This window comes from Ylistrum balloti, unplaced genomic scaffold (genome assembly GCF_031769215.1).
Source record: "Ylistrum balloti isolate Yb309-2 unplaced genomic scaffold, AGI_CSIRO_Ybal_v1 Utg370138, whole genome shotgun sequence".
Taxonomy (NCBI): domain Eukaryota; kingdom Metazoa; phylum Mollusca; class Bivalvia; order Pectinida; family Pectinidae; genus Ylistrum; species Ylistrum balloti.
Window position 1 is genome coordinate 568761 of NW_026782146.1, and position 20400 is coordinate 589160.

Consider the following 20400-nt stretch of genomic DNA (forward strand, 5'->3'; position numbering starts at 1 on the left):
AGATAATATCACTACCAGATAATATCACTACCTACCAGATAATATCACTACCTACCAGATAATATCACTACCTACCGGATAATACCACTACCAGATAGTATCACTACCTACCAGATAATATCACTACTAGATAATATCACTACCTACCAGATAATATCACTACCTACTAGATAAAATCACTACCTACCAGATAATATCACTACCATATAATATCACTACCTACCAGATAATATCACTACCTACTAGATAAAATCACTACCTACCAGATAATATCACTACCAGACAATATCACTACCTACCAGATAATATCACTACCATATAATATCACTACCTACCAGACAATATCACTACCTACCAGATAATATCACTACCAGATAATATCACTACCTACCAGATAATATCACTACTAGATAATATCACTACCTACCAGATAATATCACTACCTACCAGATAAAATCACTACCTACCAGATAAAATCACTACCTACCAGATAATATCACTACCATATAATATCACTACCTACCAGACAATATCACTACCTACCAGATAGTATCACTACCTACCAGATAATATCACTACCTACCAGATAATATCACTACTAGATAATATCACTACCTACCAGATAAAATCACTACCTACCAGATAATATCACTACCTACCAGATAAAAATCACTACCTACCAGATAATATCACTACCTACCAGATAAAAATCACTACCTACCAGATAATATCACTACCAGATATCACTACCTACCAGATAATATCACTACCAGATAATATCACTACCTACCAGATAATATCACTACAGAATATCTCTACCTACCAGATAAAATCACTACCTACCAGATAATATCACTACCTACCAGATAAAATCACTACCTACTAGATAATATCACTACCAGATAGTATCACTACCTACCAGATAAAATCACTACCTACCAGATAATATCACTACCTACCAGATAATATCACTACCTACCAGATAAAAATCACTACCTACCAGATAATATCACTACCTACCAGATAATATCACTACCAGATATCACTACCTACCAGATAATATCACTACCTACCAGATAATATCACTACCAGATATCACTACCTACCAGATAATATCACTACCAGATAATATCACTACCTACCAGATAATATCACTACATAATATCTCTACCTACCAGATAATATCACTACCTACCAGATAATATCACTACCTACCAGATAATATCACTACCTACCAGATAATATCACTACCTACCAGATAATATCACTACCAGATATATCACTACCTACCAGATAAAATCACTACCTACCAGATAATATCACCACCTACCAGATAATATCACTACCAGATAATATCACTACCTACCAGATAATATCACTACTAGATAAAATCACTACCTACCAGATAATATCACTACCTACCAGATAATATCACCACCTACCAGATAATATCACTACCAGATAAAATCACTACCTACCAGATAATCCCACTACTAGATAATATCACTACCTACCAGATAATCCCACTACTAGATAATATCACTTCCAGATAATATCACTACCTACCAGATAAAATCACTACCTACCAGATAAAATCACCACCTACCAGATAATATCACTACTAGATAATATCACTACCAGATAATATCACTACCAGATAATATCACTACCTACCAGATAAAATCCCTACCTACCAGATAATCCCACTACTAGATAATATCACTACCTACCAGATAATCCCACTACTAGATAATATCACTTCCAGATAATATCACTACCTACCAGATAAAATCACTACCTACCAGATAAAATCACCACCTACCAGATAATATCACTACCAGATAATATCACTACCTACCAGATAATATCACTACTAGATAATATCACTACCTAATAGATAATATCACTACCAGATAATATCACTACCTACCAGATAATATCTCTACCTCCCAGACAATATCACTACCTACCAGATAATCCCACTACTAGATAATATCACTTCCAGATAATATCACTACCTACCAGATAAAATCACTACCTACCAGATAAAATCACCACCTACCAGATAATATCACTACCAGATAATATCACTACCTACCAGATAATATCACTACTAGATAATATCACTACCTACCAGATAATCCCACTACTAGATAATATCACTACCAGATAAAATCACTACCTACCAGATATCACTACCTACCAGATAATATCACTACCAGATATCACTACCTACCAGATAATATCACTACCTACCAGATAATATCACTACCAGATAATATCACTACCAGATAATATCACTACATAATATCTCTACCTACCAGATAATATCACTACCTACCAGATAATATCACTACCTACCAGATAAAATCACTACCTATCAGATATATCACTACCTACCAGATAAAATCACTACCTACCAGATAATATCACCACCTACCAGATAATATCACTACCAGATAAAATCACTACCTACCAGATATATCACTACCTACCAGATAAAATCACTACCTACCAGATAATATCACTACCTACCAGATAACATCACTACCTACCAGATAATTTTACTACCAGATGACATCACTACTTACTGCATGAGATGATATAGCAGATTTTTTTAAGGATTTCCATTTAAAATATGTTGACGAAACAAACTTAGATTTTTATTTTAAAAAATTTACCAAGCTGCTGGCAATGCTAAATGAATGACTGCTCACAATTTTCAACAATCTCCTGACATGGGAACAAATTTAAGATTCTGTTTATCATAGAACTTAGCTTTTAGTGAAAACATTCCATTAGAGTGACATAATTGGCAATATTTTTATTCTCTAACCTTGGTGACATCACTATGCAGATAAATCTGTGAAGTAATGATGAGTATTGTTATCCAACTAAAATCCCACTAGGTCATATACCATGTGTGGTCACAACAGGGTAACGAAGTGATAAATCAGAGGTAGTTTCTATTTCCCAAAAGTATTTTACTCAAAGAAAGATAATTAGTTTTTGCTACTACATGTTCACTTGCCTGTGTCCAAGTTCATGTGCAGCTGTAGTTTCTACGATGAAGTTGAACTGGTCCTCTACAATGGACTGGCTGTTATCAGAACACATTCCAGCCTGGAAGGCATAACCTAAGACACATGACACTAAATATAAGAAAACATCAGGTATAACCTGAGACACAAGACAATAGGTTAACAAGAAACACATTGTATAACCTGAGACACTAGACACTAGGTTACCAAGAAACACATTGTATAACCTGAGACACAAGACACTAGGTTACCAAGAAACACATTGTATAACCTGAGACACTAGACACTAGGTTACCAAGAAACACATTGTATAAACTGAGACACAGGACACTAGGTTACCAAGGAACACATTGTATAACCTGAGACACAAGACACTAGGTCACCAAAAAACATCAAGTATAACCTGAGACACTAGACACTAGGTTACCAATAAACATCAGGTATAACCTGAGACACAAAACACTAGGTTACCAAGAAACACATTGTATAACCTGAGACACTAGACACTAGGTTACCAAGAAACACATTGTATAACCTGAGACACTAGACACTAGGTTACCAAGAAATGCATTGTATAACCTGAGACACAGGACACTAGATTACCAAGAAACACTTGTATAACCTGAAACACAGGACACTAGGTTACCAAGAAACACATTGTATAACCTGAAACACAGGACACTAGGTTACCAAGAAACACATTGTATAACCAGACACAGGACACTAGGTTACCAAGAAACACATTGTATAACCTGAGACACTAGACACTAGATTACCAAGAAACACTTGTATCACCTGAGACACAGGACACTAGGTTACCAAGAAACACATTGTATAACCTGAGACACTAGACACTAGGTTACCAAGAAACACATTGTATAACCTGAAACACAGGACACTAGGTTACCAAGAAACACATTGTATAACCTGAAACACAGGACACTAGGTTACCAAGAAACACATTGTATAACCACAGACACAGGACACTAGGTTACCAAGAAACACATTGTATAACCTGAGACACAGGACACTAGGTTACCAAGAAACACATTGTATAACCTGAGACACTAGACACTAGGTTACCAAGAAACACATTGTATAACCTGAAACACAGGACACTAGGTTACCAAGAAACACATTGTATAACCTGAAACACAGGACACTAGGTTACCAAGAAACACATTGTATAACCACAGACACAGGACACTAGGTTACCAAGAAACACATTGTATAACCTGAGACACAGGACACTAGGTTACCAAGAAACACATTGTATAACCACAGACACAGGACACTAGGTTACCAAGAAACACATTGTATAACCTGAGACACTAGACACTAGGTTACCAAGAAACATCAGGTATAACCTGAGACACAGGACACTAGGTTACGAAGAAACACATTGTATAACCACAGACACTAGACACTAGGTTACCAAGAAACACATTGTATAACCACAGACACAGGACACTAGGTTACCAAGAAACACATTGTATAACCTGAGACACTAGACACTAGGTTACCAAGAAACACATTGTATAACCACAGACACAGGACACTAGGTTACCAAGAAACACATTGTATAACCTAAGACATCAACATGTAATAAAATAATGCACCATTAGATACAGGACCACGTGCATTGTAACCTAGAGAGTTGTTTGACCAATTTTCGTTGTTTTTGAACAACACATTTGCAAGACATTGCAAATAATGTCACCTTGTGTTTCTTTATCCCTTGGGTACATTTACATAAATGACAAAGCTTTGTTTTAGTCTAATATGATGTTGAAGATATAAGATTAACAATGATACCCACTATGTAATAACAGACACAGCTTCAATTATCAATATTCTGATATTTCAATAAAGACACACGTCCCTTCTAATCTTAATTAGTCAAACCATTACCTATATTTCCGTCATCTCCATTTGATATGAAGTTATACCTAAAAAACAAAACAAAGTTACAACAATATCACAATACAGCTTAGTTTTCATCTCAAACTTTTGTTTCTTGAGTTTATTTTTAGAGGCAGAGGGGGCAGGGAGCAGGGGGCAGGGAGCAGAAGGTGTATATGTAAGCTTGCTGAAATACTGCTTTGAACTTAAAATGGATTTTCTTTTTCTCTAACTTTACCATTACTCTGGTACACCATATACCACTCTGTTTGACAGAAATTCTCTTGATCTCAATTGGTTGAGTGTAAAACTAGTAAGCCAGAAATCCTGGTGTCAGCCAATTTATCACCAGAACAGAGTTATACTGAGATAAATAAGGACCCCTGATAATTATATATTTTATATATTTTCACTATATTGTTCCTTACTTCTGAGACGAGGTCTGAAGTGACTTACTAAGATTGCACTAGCCAGTTGTCGTGTAGTCTGCTTCCTAAACAATTAGTATTTTCAACATCTCAAAAACTCTTACCCAATTCTGATGCTTTTCAGATATTTTATCAAAATTGTAAATTTCATGACCAGAGAATCTCACATAAATGATTTGCATATTTTGACCTTGACTGACCCCTAGGAACTCTAGAGAAGGAGCAAATTTTTCAAGTTTTGTTCTTTTGTGCAATAAGAATGCTGGAATTAAAAACTGTGAATCAGTATAATAGATATCTGAAAGCCAGTTGTTTTGATAGGTACCAGCTGTCAACTAATACTACTAATGAAGCAGTACCACATAATATACCGTAATGTCGGTTATTTTTGCGATGATGATGCTATGCTTATTACACAGTAACATTAATGTGAACATGAAAATTAATGAAATAATGAGACACATGGGTATTATGTCTTTTAACATTCAGACCATGAAATTTATATTTCTTTAAAATATAATTAAATAATTTTAAAACAAAAATCATGAGAATTTTTTACCTGTGAAAGTAACCCATTATATTAAGTAATTTCTACATTAGAATTACATATAATTTACCTTACATTGTTTACAAGAGGACATATATGTCACAAACAATAAGATAAGATAAGTTTATTTCAGGTTCAGGACTTACATGCAAGTCCTCTATACCAGACTAAAAAAATACATTATACAAAATATTGAAATATTAAAAATATTACTGTTATTTAACATAGACCTCTTGCAAATGTACATCATGTATACAAATTGGAAATTATGTGATTACAGCTCTGTAATTAAAGAACAGTTCTTGTTTTTTTTTCTAGTGTTTGTCTAATTCATTGTAAAATTTGTTGATATTACTAACAGAAATGACATATTCAGGTAATTTATTCCAAATGGTTACCAATCTAATTTAAAACTAAAGATAAGCCTAATTATAGAACTCAGAATATCACTTTACATGACATAATTATTAGAATAAAAAGATGAATAAGAAAAAAAAAACACTGCCTAAAATCAAATGTCTGTTGAATTGCCCATGTCTTCATTCAAGTAGTTTGTACTTCATTTTGAAATGAATTTTGTACACATTTAATCATAACTGAATTCAAATGATCCTTATTTATTTTTTATTATATATAATAAACAGATTGGTTTCTCATTATATGAAAAACTCCGATGCCTTTAAACCATACTGGAAACCATGGGCACCTGACCCATGTAATATTTTTTGTCTTTGGTGTAAAATTACCAAGGGTTCCGATCACTATAAACCAGAATTCAGGTGAACAGGAAATTGGTCAATTTTATTTTATTTTTTTTTTATTTTTGACGACATGCATTTCAAACCACCAATGTATATCTGTCTGTAAAATAGATTTTATTCAGTTTTAGTGGTTTATATTTCAGCATGAAAATCTGAAAGGATCTTTTTGAAGGACAAGATAATTTGAACCAATCAGCAGGTCAAAAGTTCACTGTCCTTACAAAACATCCACATTTTAAATACTGTGGGAGATACCTACCTTTACATGACAGAGCTGTTTTGACTTTTGACTTCCAAAGTGTACAGACATCTTCTCAAATGTGAGTAACCTTCCCTGTTACTGTATCACTTACTAGTTAGGACCTGGGAACAACCCTAGAGAGTTCAGTTTATAAATACACACTGAAATTCTCCACAATATTGTTAAGGGTCGTCAGGTGTTTCAAGTGATAATGCACCAGTGTCGTATGATGAAATTAAGCTGATGGTTAAGAAAAGTCCTATAACATACTATAACTCATCACTATACTGTACCTGTCTATCAGGGGAGGTGAACCGTGTTTCATTTCACCATTATTGTATTTTACCCTGGTTTATTTCCCTATGCTTCACAATACCATACTACACTGGGTTTGATTCCCCAAAAAGACATGAAAAGACCAGCCAAACCATGTGGGGTTTTTTTACAGGAGACAGACACTTTGTGTGTTTCTATCTGCATCAACTATAGTGATTAATACAAGATGAAATAACTTGTTTTGCAATTATTGTAATATAAAGAATGTGTCCATCTAAATATCTTTTAAAAAAAACTGTATATATGATTCGTGTTGTTTTGGGTTGTTTACCTGCTAAAGAGCATGGCGTGGTCATGGGCAGGGATATTCTCAGCCTGTGTTTCTGCTTGTATCCACAGCCTGAAGTTGTTGATGACGGTGACAACATTAACTGTGTTACTTACAGTCTTCACTGGCTCTGTCCACGGGGAACTGGTTATATTCTGTAAACAGTTACACAATTATACCTTTGACATATCGTGACAAAGCATACAGATGATAAATGAATAACTATGTCACACATGATCAGGCCCCACAATCATGGACCAATACATGAGGGATAGGAATAGCAAAACAAGTGACAAAAAACGACACAAACAACAGCAACAAAAACAACAACAATATCTAAAACAGAATACATTGTTTTTGATTGAATCAGCTAAGTCCATATGTTAAAGAAAACATATTCAAATTTTCATTCCAAAGAATTAATAGAGGAGATTAAATAAATTCCAACAAGAGGCCAAATGGACCTGCATTGCTCACTTGTTACTCAATGCCTTTCACTAATACATTAAAATTTCACATCATTGACATTAAAAATCTCTGTTAATGAGAAGAAGTCATTAAAAGCTTGAACCTCTCTGAATTTAAATTTGGGTCAAGGTAATTTCTTTTTGCAAATTTTGCCATGCGTAATTAGACCCTACCTGCCAAACATCAAGATACCAGACATTTTCATTAATCAGTAGAAGTTGTTTGAATGTTTCATTAATCAGTAGAAGTTGTTTGAATGTTTCGTTAATCAGTAGAAGTTGTTTGAATGTTTCATTAATCAGTAGAAGTTGTTTGACTGTTTCGTTAATCGGAAGAAGTTGTTTGAATGTTTCATTAATCAGTAGAAGTTGTTTGACTGTTTCGTTAATCAGTAGAAGTTGTTTGACTGTTTCGTTAATCGGAAGAAGTTGTTTGAATGTTTCGTTATTCAGTAGAAGTTGTTTGAATGTTTCGTTGACCAGTAGAAGTTGTTTGACTGTTTCGTTAATCAGTAGAAGTTGTCTGACTGTTTCGTTAATCAGTAGAAGTTGTTTGAATGTTTCATTAATCAGTAGAAGTTGTTTGACTGTTTCGTTAATCGGAAGAAGTTGTTTGAATGTTTCGTTAATCAGTAGAAGTTGTTTGACTGTTTCGTTAATCAGTAGAAGTTGTTTGACTGTTTCGTTAATCAGTAGAAGTTGTTTGAATGTTTCGTTAATCAGTAGAAGTTGTTTGACTGTTTCGTTAATCAGTAGAAGTTGTTTGACTGTTTCGTTAATCAGTAGAAGTTGTTTGAATGTTTCGTTAATCAGTAGAAGTTGTTTGAATGTTTCGTTAATCAGTAGAAGTTGTTTGACTGTTTCGTTAATCAGTAGAAGTTGTTTGACTGTTTCGTTAATCAGTAGAAGTTGTCTGACTGTTTCGTTAACCAGTAGAAGTTGTTTGAATGTTTCGTTGACCAGTAGAAGTTGTTTGACTGTTTCGTTAATCAGTAGAAGCTGTTTGAATGTTTTAACATATGGTATGGCTGGTAATTATCGCAAGTCAAAATTCTTTGCGATTTTCATTTCAAACGATCAAATTATATTTTAAAGAAGCAAAAGTTTCGTGGTCAAGATGTCAAAGGACGTCTTATACACCAATGCCCCATTATATCATGTGCTTAATTTTCCTGATCACTTTAATGTACTGCAAAATAGAGAAAACATCTTCCCTGCAAAACTAACTAGCTATATATATAATTTACTAGGCTTCATTCAAGATACCTTGCTGCCGAAAATCAGGATTTTAGGCCGTTTGCTTATTGAGAAGTCATTTAAAATCAAAATTTGACACCAAATGGATAGACAAACGATGGATTCTGCACCACAGTATAAGCTCACTTTGTAGAAATAACAAGAGGCCCAATGGGTCTACCTGTCATTTCACTATAAAGACCTTTATATTATAAAACAGCAGTAGTAAAAACAGTTATTAAATCAGTTCAGAATATTTTATTTAAGATAAAGAAACCCTTCTCATTTCTGTTTCTTAACATTAGGATAAAATTTCAACTCAACTGCAATTGAAACTTTAGAAGAAGTTTAAAATGCACCTTATAAGATGGCAGCCATGGCAGCCATATTGGATTGCAGACCATCTCAGGATCATTACAGGCAACTTTCAGCTGAATTCCACAAACAGAACTAGAGAAGAAGTTTAAAATGAAAAAGTTTACACACATTACATGATAAAAGCTGAAAAAAAAATACTCTAGGTCAACCTGATTTTTAACCTGCACTTCTTCATTTGTTTTTAACTTGCACCAAGAAAAGGAGAATTTCTCAGTGCCAAAGTGTGATTTTCTGAATAGTACATCCATGCTAAGTGTATCAACGTATCACTGAAGCCTCACACATTCACTGCTTTGTCATCTCGAGACAATATAACTGATGTAAGGCTGATTTCTGAAACTATAGCAATATTAACCTCACAAAGTCATGGCACCATTAGATACCCAGGTTTGTTTGTCAAAGAGGACTTCTGTTTCTTAAAGAATTTTTGTAACAAATAAGAAGTTTTTTACTGAGCAATGTTCATGCTATTCCACAATTCTTTAACAAGAAAATGTCAGTAAAACACAGCAATTGTGACCTTGCCCTTGGCCCTCGGCCCCAAAACATGATTTCATTCTGTTATGGGTATTGTTAACATTAGATTTACAAACAGATTAAAACAAGTATGGAATGCATGAATACTTACAATCACATGATGCCTCTCTCTACCCTTAAAAAAGATATTGACAAGGAAAACTTACCTCAGCAATATAAATTCCTGCAAAGCTGACATCCATTGTGTATCCTAAATTCAGTGAAGCATATCGAGCATCAATCTGAAGGTCAGTAAGAATATGGAATGAAGCAAACAGCTGTAGTGAGTTTACATCGGTGTGACAATATCATAGAGAAAATATCAACATGGAAAAAATACTCATTTTATAAAGAATCTCTAAATCATACACCCATCTTATCCTCAAAAGCTGACAAATCCTGGCAACAAGTTCTTAGTCTGATCCCAGAGTGTGTACCAATAAATTAGTTTCTAGGTAAAAAAAAACACCTGGATTCATATAACTATGAAAATATTGCAAGCATATAACTCACTATTAAAAACACTGACTTCATGTACCTCACTTTTAATGATAATGCATTGATATGTACTCAAGAGATAAAGAAACACAAGGTGACATTATTTGCAATATCTTGCAAATGTGTTGTTCAAAAACAATGAAAATAGGTCAAGCAACTCTCTAGGTTACAGTGCATGTGGTCCAATCTTGTATTATTATATTGCATGACGATGTCTTCCGGGAAAAGCACAAAAACGGGAAAATCTCGTGCACAGCGGTGTTGTGACATTGAGTTACACTGCTCGTCATACCATCAGGTAGTCTTCATAGAGACACATCATTTTCCGATATTTTGATTAATTTCTGATAGCATTAAACAATGGCACGGCTGACAGAAGTATAGAGGGGTCAGGCAATTGCTATGATCATGCAAGGTCAAAGGTAAATACAGGTTGCCAGACATTTTGGTGTCCATAAATGCACTACAGAACGTCTTGTTAGAGGTCTAAGGGAAACTGGGCGTGTTGCTGACAGATCTTGGCCTGGGCGTCCACGCATGACGTCACAACGTCAGGACAGGTTTATTCATCTCGCGCATTTGTGCAATCAGCACTTTACTGCCACTGAATCTGCCCTTCATACCTTTGGTACTCATAACCGTCCTTTCCATGCAAAAATTGTAAGGAAACGATTGCGTGAAGTTGGTCTGCGGAGATGTCACCCGTTTGTAGGTTTGCCACTTACCGCTGTTTGTCACCAGCATAGTATGGCTTGGGTGGCAGCACATGCCCCCAGAATATTCCCATTGAGGCAGTGGAGGCGGGTCTTGTTTACTTATGATTGCCAAATCACCCTGTTTCGAGCAGACTATCGACGTGTATGGAGGATGTTTTGCTGACTGCTTTGTAGTAGAGATGGATGTATTTGGGGGTAATTTGGCTATGGTGTGGGGAGGAATCTCACACGGTGTTAAATCACCACTGGTTGTGTAAGCGGGAACTTTAACTAATTATCTCTTCTGTATATGGTTTATATAAAGTAATTATCATTGATACACAGGTATATTAATGAGCTATTTGCCAAAATGTGACAATAAGCTATTTGAAAGCGCGAAATAAAATATGTTTACAGTAATATGTACAGGACGCTTTTCAAGTCTGAAAAGATGGAGGGGAAAAAAGCTATTTCTGACTTCCTTCTTAAATTTCTGAAGTTTTTGACTTTCTGGCAGCAGATGATAAAAGCTGTTTTCAAGCAAAATCATTTCAACAGTCCCAAAGCAGTGTTTATCACTTACTATGATAAGTCACAGTATGAGAGATTCTCAGATCACAGTGACCCTGATGTCTGATAGATAGTGACAAGATCCCGTCTTAGATCACAGTGACCCTGATGTCTGATAGATAGTGACAAGGTCCCGTCTCAGATCACAGTGACCCTGATGTCTGATAGATAGTGACAAGATTCTGTCTCAGATCACAGTGACCCTGATGTCTGATAGATAGTGACAAGATTCTGTCTCAGATCACAGTGACCCTGATGTCTGATAGATAGTGACAAGATTCTGTCTCAGATCACAGTGACCCTGATGTCTGATAGATAGTGACAAGGTTCTGTCTCAGATCACAGTGACCCTGATGTTTGATAGATAGTGACAAGGTCCCGTCTGAGATCACAGTGACCCTGGTGTCTGATAGATAGTGACAAGGTTCTGTCTCAGATCATAGTGACCCTGGTGTCTGATAGATAGTGACAAGGTTCTGTCTCAGATCATAGTGACCCTGATGTCTGATAGATAGTGACAAGATTCTGTCTCAGATCACAGTGACCCTGATGTCTGATAGATAGTGACAAAGTCCCTTGTCAGATCACAGTGACCCTGATGTTTGATAGATAGTGACAAGATTCTGTTTCAGATCACAGTGACCCTGATGTCTGATAGATAGTGACAAGGTCCCGTCTCAGATCACAGTGACCCTGATGTCTGATAGATAGTGACAAGGTCCCGTCTCAGATCATAGTGACCCTGATGTCTGACAGATAGTGACAAGGTTCTGTTTCAGATCACAGTGACCCTGATGTCTGATAGATAGTGACAAGGTTCCGTCTCAGATCACAGTGACCCTGATGTCTGATAGATAGTGACAAGGTTCTGCTAACAGTTAACCAGACGTGCTGCAGTGTTCTAGACTTTTTACAGGTGGTTAATTATATACATATCATATATACCACAGTGTCATGCATCAATAAATTACAGAGGAAAAAAACTTGAATGCATCTAAGTGCAGACATCAGCTGTGATAAACTACCAGATATACACACAGTGTTTTCCACCATACTGTATTTCATCCTAGTATCATGTTAGTTAGCTTTAAAATTTCTACATATCCTCACCCTGTCATTTAACCCTCTGGTGTGGTAACCATTTAGATTTGTGTACCATCAGAATTTCAATGATTATGACGGCTGGGTTGACTACATGTTTTCCTGATAGGGTGTCAATAGAGACAACATTTTCACAGTCCTTGCACAGATCCTTGCAGAACCTCGAAATCTTACATTTTGTCATCTGAAATAGCAGATTCCATGACTGTAGATTATAGTCATTCACTCAGAAAGGACACGATGCAGTACACTCTACTGCTCAACAAAAGGGAAATTCAGACTAGTCAAGGCTAGTAACGCAACCTGTACTGTCAACTATTACACAACTCCTTCCTTCTCATGGTCTTCAGACCCTGAACACAATAACAATCCAGGTTCAATATCTCCAAGGAAACATCTCAATCTCTTATAGGTTCTACACATGGAGTGGTAAACAGCGCAAATCTACTTGACAGGACTTGATCTATCATCTCTCACATATATTATACAATCTTCAGCTTATCCTAAAGATTCTCCACTGGGAAAGAGATCTACATAAATGTGATATTCTACAGTGACTTAAACTAAAACAGATCCAGATAAATGTGATATTCTAGAGAGAATTAAAATAAAATTAGCCACCAGGAAACAGATCCAGATAAATGTGATATTCTAGAGAGAATTAAAATAAAATTAGCCACCAGGAAACAGATCCAGATAAATGTGATATTCTAGAGAGAATTAAAATAAAATTAGCCACCAGGAAACAGATCCAGATAAATGTGATATTCTAGAGAGAATTAAAATAAAATTAGCCACCAGGAAACAGATCCAGATAAATGTGATATTCTAGAGAGAATTAAAATAAAATTAGTCACCAGGAAACAGATCCAGATAAATGTGATATTCTAGAGAGAATTAAAATAAAATTAGCCACCAGGAAACAGATCCAGATAAATGTGATATTCTAGAGAGAATTAAAATAAAATTAGTCACCAGGAAACAGATCCAGATAAATGTGATATTCTAGAGAGAATTAAAATAAAATTAGCCACCAGGAAACAGATCCAGATAAATGTGATATTCTAGAGAGAATTAGATAAAATTAGCCACCAGGAAACAGATCCAGATAAATGTGATATTCTAGAGAGAATTAAAATAAAATTAGCCACCAGGAAACAGATCCAGATAAATGTGATATTCTAGAGAGAATTAAAATAAAATTAGCCACCAGGAAACAGATCCAGATAAATGTGTCTGATGACTTGCCTCTACATACCCCGTTGATATGGAAGGCGACAAATGTTTTTATTGTGTTCAGAGCATCATTTTTTCGTCCTTGAATAGAGGTCTGTGAACTGGCATCATACCAACTGTAAATAGAGGTAGAATGTTGGTATCAAACCATGAGTTATCATCTACAAATACATTTAATGAAAAGCATAATTGCATGCAACAACACAGTGCGGTGCTTATGAATGCATGTCAGGTAAATCCAGGTTATAATAAGATGGGAATTTATCATAAAAATAAATTAATAAGATTCAGTTAGCCGCCAATTCGTTATAGGACTTTAATGGGTGTATAATATGCTGCCATCCCTACTTCAACCCCATACTCAAACCCCCATCCCTCCTTACCCCCTCCTCCACAACCCACTCTCATCCCCCTTACCCTTTTCTTTATCTCCCTCATCCCAAACCCCCAATCCCTTACTTTCTCTCTCACAGCCCCACCCTCATCCCCCTTACCCTCTCCCTTATCCCCCTTACCCCCATTCCCCCTCATCCCACCCACCCCAACCTCCCACAACACCTTACTCTCTCTCCCACAACCCATTCTCATCCCCCTTACCCTTTCCCTTATCTCCCTCACCCCAATTCCCCCTCGTCCCAACTCCCCAAACCCTTACTCTCTCCCTAACAACCCCACCCTCATCCCCCTTACCTTCTCCCTTATCCCCTCACCCCCATTTCCCCTCATCCCAACCCCCCAACCCCTTACTCTCTCCCTCACGACCTCCCCCTCATCCCCCTTATCGTCTCCCTCACAACACCTCCCTCATCCCCCTTACCCTTTCCCATATTTCTCTCACCCCCATTCCCCCTCATCCCAACCCCCAACCCCTTACTCTCTCCCCAAAAACCCACTCTCATCCCCCTTACCCTCTCTCGTATCTCCCTCACCCCCATTCCCCCTCATCCCAACACCCCAACCCCTTTCTCCCTCATGACCTCACCCTCATCCCCCTTACTATCTCCCTCACCCCCATTCCCCCTCATCCCAACACCACAACCCCTTTCTCCCTCATGACCTCACCCTCATCCCCCTTACTATCTCCCTCACAACCCCACCCTCATCCCCCCTACCCTCTCCATTATCTCCCTCATCCCAACCCCCAGCCCTTTACTCTTTCTCTCACAGCCCTACCCTCATCCCCCTTACCCTATCCCTTATCCTCTCACCCCCATTCCCCCTCATCCCAACCCCCGAACCCCTTACTTTCTCCCTCACAGCCCCACCTTCATCTACCTTACCCTCTCTTTTATCCCCCTCACCCCCATTCCTCCTCATCCCAACACACAACCCCTTTATTCTCTCCCTCACAGCCTTACCCTCTCTCTTATCCCCCTCATCCATATTCCTCCTCATCTCAACCCCTCCAACCCCTTTCTCCCTCACAACCTCATCCTCATCCCCCTTACCCTCTCCCTCACAATCCCTTCCTCATCCCCCTTACTCTCCCCCTAACAGCCCTACTCTCATTCCCCTTACCCTCTCCCTTATCCCCCTCACCCCAATTCCCCCTCATCCCCTCCCCCCATTCTCTATCCTTCCTCATCCCCTTCCCTCACAACCCCATCCCCTTACCCCTTACCCCTTTTACTGTCTACTTCACAACCCCACCCTCATTCCCCTTCCCTCACCCCCAATCCTTTTCCCCATATCCCCATCCCCCTCATCCTCTATCCTTCCTCACCCCCTTCCCTCACCCCAATCCTCACTTTTCAGGTAGCTTATATAACTTACAACTTTCTCTCTGTCCCTCTGTTCTTGTCCAGAGCATAACTTTGACCACACTAAACCTAGGATCATGATATAATATGTATACATTGGTCACACTGAGAAGATGTGCAATACACAAAATTCAGGGCCCACAACCCCTCAGTTACAGAATTTTTGCCCTTTGTTATCTGGTGCATAACATTGCTTGCATCTAAACTTGGGTAGTAAAACTTGCACTGAATCAAGAGCCCGCATCACATAGAGTAAATTGCTGTGTGTAAAGTGTCAGGTTACTTCATGAATATTACCTCAGTTTACGATTAGTATGAGAATATTGTACATACTATTTATATACTGAATAATCGACGACCACGAAGAGTTCCACTCTGTACAACCCACTGGCTCTCTTACTTCGACCCGTTCTGCCTTGTGTTGAGAAACTGCTTGTCAAATGTTCTGCAAACAAATATGAAAGCCCTACCTCTTAAATTGCAATATCTATGGGCAAGGTTAAAGTTGACAACAGACAAAGAAACAAACAAACAGCACAAAAACAATAAGCCCCCAATCTTTCGATCCATGGGCATACAAAAATAATGTATGGTGTACACACCGAAGCATCAGTAATATATGCTCATTAGATGATAATACCATCAATTATTGGGAGTAAACATATTCTGCAATGATGAATAACAGCCTTCTGCAATGTGACTCTTTTACAGAGATGAAAACCTGAAAATCAATCTTGATAGATATCTAAGTATCAGACACACCAGAAACAAATACACACTCCATTTCTTACAGATATCATCAAGGACATGGCAGACACTACATCAAGGACATGACAGACACTACATCAAGGACATGACAGACTCTACATCAAGGACATGACAGACACTACATCAAGGACATGACAGACTCTACATCAAGGACATGACAGACACTACATCAAGGACATGACATACTCTACATCAAGGACATGATAGACTAAACATCAAGGACATGAAAGACTCCATCAAGGACAAGACTCTCCATCAAGGACATGACAGACTCAACATCAAGGACATGAAAGACTCCATCAAGGACATGAAAGACTCCATCCAGGACAAGTCTCTCCATCAAGGACATGACAGACTCTCCATCAAGGACATGACAGACTCTACATCAAGGACATGACAAACTCTACATCAAGGCATGACAGACTCTCCATCAAGGACATGACAGACTCTCCATCAAGGACATGACAGACTCTACATCAAGGACATGACAGACTCCCCATCAAGGACATGACAGACCCTCCATCAAGGACATGATAGACCCTCCATCAAGGACATGAAAGATTCTACATCAAGGACATGACAGACTCTACATCAAGGACATGACTCTACATCAAGGACATGACAAACTCTACATCAAGGACATGACTCTACATCAAGGACATGACAGACTCTACATCAAGGACATGACAGACTTTCCATCAAAGACATGACAGACTCTACATCAAGGACATGACAGACTCTACATCAAGGACATGACAGACTCTCCATCAAGGACATGACAGACTCTACATCAAGGACATGACAAACTCTACATCAAGGACATGGCAGACTCTACATCAAGGACATGACAGACACTACATCAAGGGCATCACAGACTCTACATCAAGGACATGAAACACTCCATCAAGGACATGACAGACTCTACATCAAGGACATGACAGACTCTCCATCACGGACATGACAAACTCTATATCAAGGACATGACAGACTCTCCATCAAGGGCATGTCAGACTCTACATCAAGGGCATCCCAGACTCTATATCAAGGACATGACAGACTCTACATCAAGGACATGACAGACTCTACATCAAGGACATGACAAACTCTATATCAAGGACATGACAGACTCTCCATCAAGGGCATGTCAGACTCTACATCAAGGGCATCCCAGACTCTATATCAAGGACATGACAGACTCTACATCAAGGGCATCACAGACTCTCCATCAAGAGCATGACAGACTCTACATTAAGGGCATCACAGACTCTATATCAAGGACAGGACAGAATCTACATCAAGGACATGACAGACACTATATCAAGGACATGGCAGATTCTCCATCAAGGACATGACAGATTCTACATCAAGGACATGACAGACTCTACATCAAGGGCATCACAGACTCTATATCAAGGACAGGACAGACCCTCCATCAAGGACATGACAGACTCTACATCAAGGACAAGATTCTCCATCAAGGACATGACAGATTCTACATCAAGGACATGACAGACTCTACATCAAGGACATGGCAGATTCTCCATCAAGGACATGACAGATTCTACATCAAGGACATGACAGACTCTACATCAAGGGCATCACAGACTCTATATCAAGGACAGGACAGACCCTCCATCAAGGACATGACAGACTTTCCATTAAGGACATGACAGACTCTACATCAAGGACATGACAGATTCTACATCAAGGACATGACAGACTCTACATCAAGGACATGACAGATTCCACATCAAGGACATGACAGACTCTACATCAAGGACATGACAGACTCTACATCAAGGACATGACAGACTATACATCAAGGACATGACAGATTCTAAATCAAGGACATGACAGACTCTACATCAAGGACATGACAGACTCTACATCAAGGACATGACAGACTCTACATCAACGACATGACAGACTCTACATCAAGGACATGACTCTACATCAAGGACATGACAGACTCTACATCAACGACATGACAGACTCTACATCAAGGACATGACTCTACATCAACAACATGACAGACTCTACATCAAGGACATGATTCTACATCAAGGACATGACAGATTCTACATCAAGGACATGACTCTACATCAAGGACATGACAGACTCTCCACATCTGATGTTTAGGAAGTTTTCTTGTTGTTATGATGATTTTACTGGTAAATGCTCGGTTTCCTTTATTTTCATTAGTTATGATACCTGTTGGTTTTGTAGATGTTTACCTTTCTGATCTGGGAATGTGACACTTCTTATTTGGATTGACCAAGATTTACTGGGTCTGTGGCCCTGTTGAAGCAGAAGATGCTTACCCTTGTTGAATGCCTTGTTTTTATTCTCCTTGTATTTTTGCAGGGGTCAATGGGTACATCTTTCTTTGTTTGTATTTTGAACAAATTTTATTGAATATAATATATATAGATATAATATACACACAGTGATACCTCTCACCTGAGCTGTGATCGTTGACAAAACGAAGAGGTACAAAGGGTTGAGTAATGGTACAGGAACGAGTTGTATTGGTTCTATGATTCATACCACTCTCTGACTCTATGATATAAATCTCTTGTCCTAGGTAGAACGTTCCAAACTGTAACAGGAAAAGGAGACAATCATAGTGGTGCATCTTATCAAGTATGTGTGAGCTTTTGGATATCTTTTCCTTTTTAATCTGGAAATGTTTTGACTTCAACATGTAAAGAAAGGCAGATCTCTTCAAGTGATTGATACATTGTTCAACAAAACTTTATGTGTACAAGTTGAAGGAATTGCAATTTCTATTAAATACGTGATTTTCAATGATCTTGTGTTGATTCCTTGTTCATTTTTCTTTATTTCATGGATGCTATTACTCTTATTCTACTTGATTAATGTCAGTTATATTAGTTAAATATGGGTGTATTTGTTTAATATTGGTCAATTAGTTAAATACTGGTGTTTTAGTTTAATATTGTTAAACTAGTTAAATATTGTTAAATTAGTTTAAAATTGGTGAATTAGTTAAGTATTGGTGAAAAAGTTTAATATTGGTGAATTAGTTTGATATTGTTGAAATAGTTAAATATTGTTGAAATAGTTTAATATTGTTGAATTAATTTAATATGTTGAAATAGTTTAATATTGGTGAAATAGTTTAATATTGTTGAATTAATTTAATATGTTGAAATAGTTTAATATTGGTGAAATAGTTTAATATTGTTGAAATAGTTTATTATTGGTGAAATAGTTTGATATTGGTGAAATAGTTTAATATTGGTGAAATAGTTTAATATTGGTAATTCATTATAGACACATTAGCACTGTGACTGTAAGGGTTGTGCCATGATTTCAGCTAAGATACTGATGACAGAAATCAACAAAATCGTTGCTGTTCATTTGTGAAGTAATGCTAATCATATACAATGTCAAATGATACACAAAATATTTTAGAAATCCCTGTTCAGTTTTCAGAACTTACTTCATTTCTTCTATTTTCATAGGGTGTTTAAAGTTTTTGTTGAAGTCTTGAGTATATATATACTTACAAACTCAAATTCACTACACCGCTCCTCATCGACATTACTCAAACATTCCACGTGCATGGAGGCCATGTGACTCACATCCTGATAAAATGCGTTGGGTAACTGGAGGTGAAAAACGCTA

General features: G+C 37.4%; 1 protein-coding gene across 1 annotated transcript in view; it reads right to left on the reverse strand.

Annotated features, from left to right (window-relative positions):
- The window catches only part of LOC132550664 (uncharacterized), a 62155-nt gene that overhangs the window by 28988 nt on the left and 12767 nt on the right, over positions 1–20400 (reverse strand). Inside the window, exons 3-10 of the mRNA XM_060214754.1 lie at positions 20283–20381; positions 19210–19348; positions 16315–16426; positions 14244–14337; positions 10289–10363; positions 7528–7679; positions 4953–4990; positions 3032–3137 (exon numbers count right to left, since the gene is read on the reverse strand). Of these exons, the coding sequence (XP_060070737.1) occupies positions 3032–3137; positions 4953–4990; positions 7528–7679; positions 10289–10363; positions 14244–14337; positions 16315–16426; positions 19210–19348; positions 20283–20381 (815 nt within the window). The remainder of the gene's footprint in view (positions 1–3031; positions 3138–4952; positions 4991–7527; positions 7680–10288; positions 10364–14243; positions 14338–16314; positions 16427–19209; positions 19349–20282; positions 20382–20400) is intronic.